The sequence below is a fragment of the Myotis davidii genome, unplaced genomic scaffold, assembly GCF_000327345.1.
Source record: "Myotis davidii unplaced genomic scaffold, ASM32734v1 scaffold188, whole genome shotgun sequence".
In the NCBI taxonomy this organism is placed as follows: Eukaryota; Metazoa; Chordata; class Mammalia; order Chiroptera; family Vespertilionidae; genus Myotis; species Myotis davidii.
The window spans coordinates 380,482-381,787 of record NW_006299270.1 but is presented as its reverse complement, the minus strand read 5'-3'; the positions used below and the strand labels follow the sequence as shown (position 1 = coordinate 381,787).

General features: G+C 35.1%; 1 protein-coding gene across 3 annotated transcripts in view; it reads left to right on the top strand.

Annotated features, from left to right (window-relative positions):
• The window catches only part of CLEC7A (C-type lectin domain family 7 member A), a 32,629-nt gene that overhangs the window by 22,067 nt on the left and 9,256 nt on the right, over window positions 1–1,306 (top strand). For 2 of the 3 annotated variants that reach the window (XM_006774804.2, XM_006774803.2), the window contains exon 2: window positions 246–344. The exons of the other annotated variant lie outside the window; for it this stretch is intronic. In XM_006774804.2, coding sequence (XP_006774867.1) covers window positions 246–344 — 99 coding nt within the window. The remainder of the gene's footprint in view (window positions 1–245; window positions 345–1,306) is intronic. 3 annotated transcript variants of the gene reach the window in all.

Genomic DNA, 1,306 nt, shown 5'->3' with positions numbered 1-1,306 from the left:
TATATAATAAAATATGCTTCTATTGATTTCAAGGAGAGGAAGAGAGAGATAAAAACATCAATGATGAAAGAGAATCATCTATTGCCTGCCTTCTGCATGCCCCCTACTGGGGATTGAGCCCACACCCGGAGGCATTTGCCTTGACTGGGAATCGAACCGTTCATAGGTTGATGCTCAGCCACTGAGTCACACTGGCCAAGCATCCTGTTTCTTCATCCAATCCCTGTTCCCTCTGTCTCCCTCAGGACCTTGTGCTGCATCTCTTCCTTGGCGTTCCATTGCTGTGACTTTGGGAATCCTATGCTTGGTAATACTGGTGATAGCTATAGTCCTGGGTACTATAGGTGAGTACTACTGTAGATTAACAGCAATAAATATTGAGCAAGCATTTATAATGTGTCAGACATTCTTTTAAAAGCTTGACATGCATAATGTAATTTAATCTGTATATTAACCCTATTCAATTGGTGCTATTAATTCTCATTTTATTTATAAGGGAAGTAAGAGTCTGGCAGGCTATTTTACTTTTTAAGGCTCATAAACTAGTTAGTGGTAGGACCACAATTAGAAATTTAGGAAATCTGTCTAAAAAATTCATACGGCTAAACTATATCGCTCTACTGTCTTCCTGGTTTCAAAGCTGTGGAATTTCTGGAATAAACTAATGGAAGGAAACCAGTAGAAGTGAAGAAGAAAGTACAAAGTGGTGCTATCTAATAAAAGAAATTCCCTAATAAGACTACAAGCTATTCTGATATCTCATGATTTAAGAAAACTGTTTTATATCTCATCTTTAATAGAAATGCCATTGGGTAACAGCAGAAATTACCCGAGGCACTTACTAAGTACTCAGTAGATATTTTGTAATGGATGAATAAATCTCCTTAGATTTTATATCTCATGCATTCTACTGTCAATAAAGTACTATTTTTGCCTTCAGAGAGACTTTATTAGATTATTTAATTATCAAATGTTTATTGAGTACAGTCTACGTTATAGGTACTGGGCAGGTTCTCAAGGAGCTCTCATTTTTAAAATGTGGAAAAAAACACACGAAGATTTATTATTATTCCAAATTTATCATGGCTCCAATTGACTTTATTCTATGTGCTTCTTCCTTTCTCCTTAATACTCTTTCTTCTTCTCTTTCATTTTTCCTTTTTTCACTATACCACCTTCATGGAAGTTATTTTCCTCCCATCTATTTAATCTATCTATCATCTATTTATCTATCAGCTATCAATCTTTACCTCTGTATCAGCAATGTGTTATCTGTTTATCATTAATAAAAAATGTATCTCTTTCC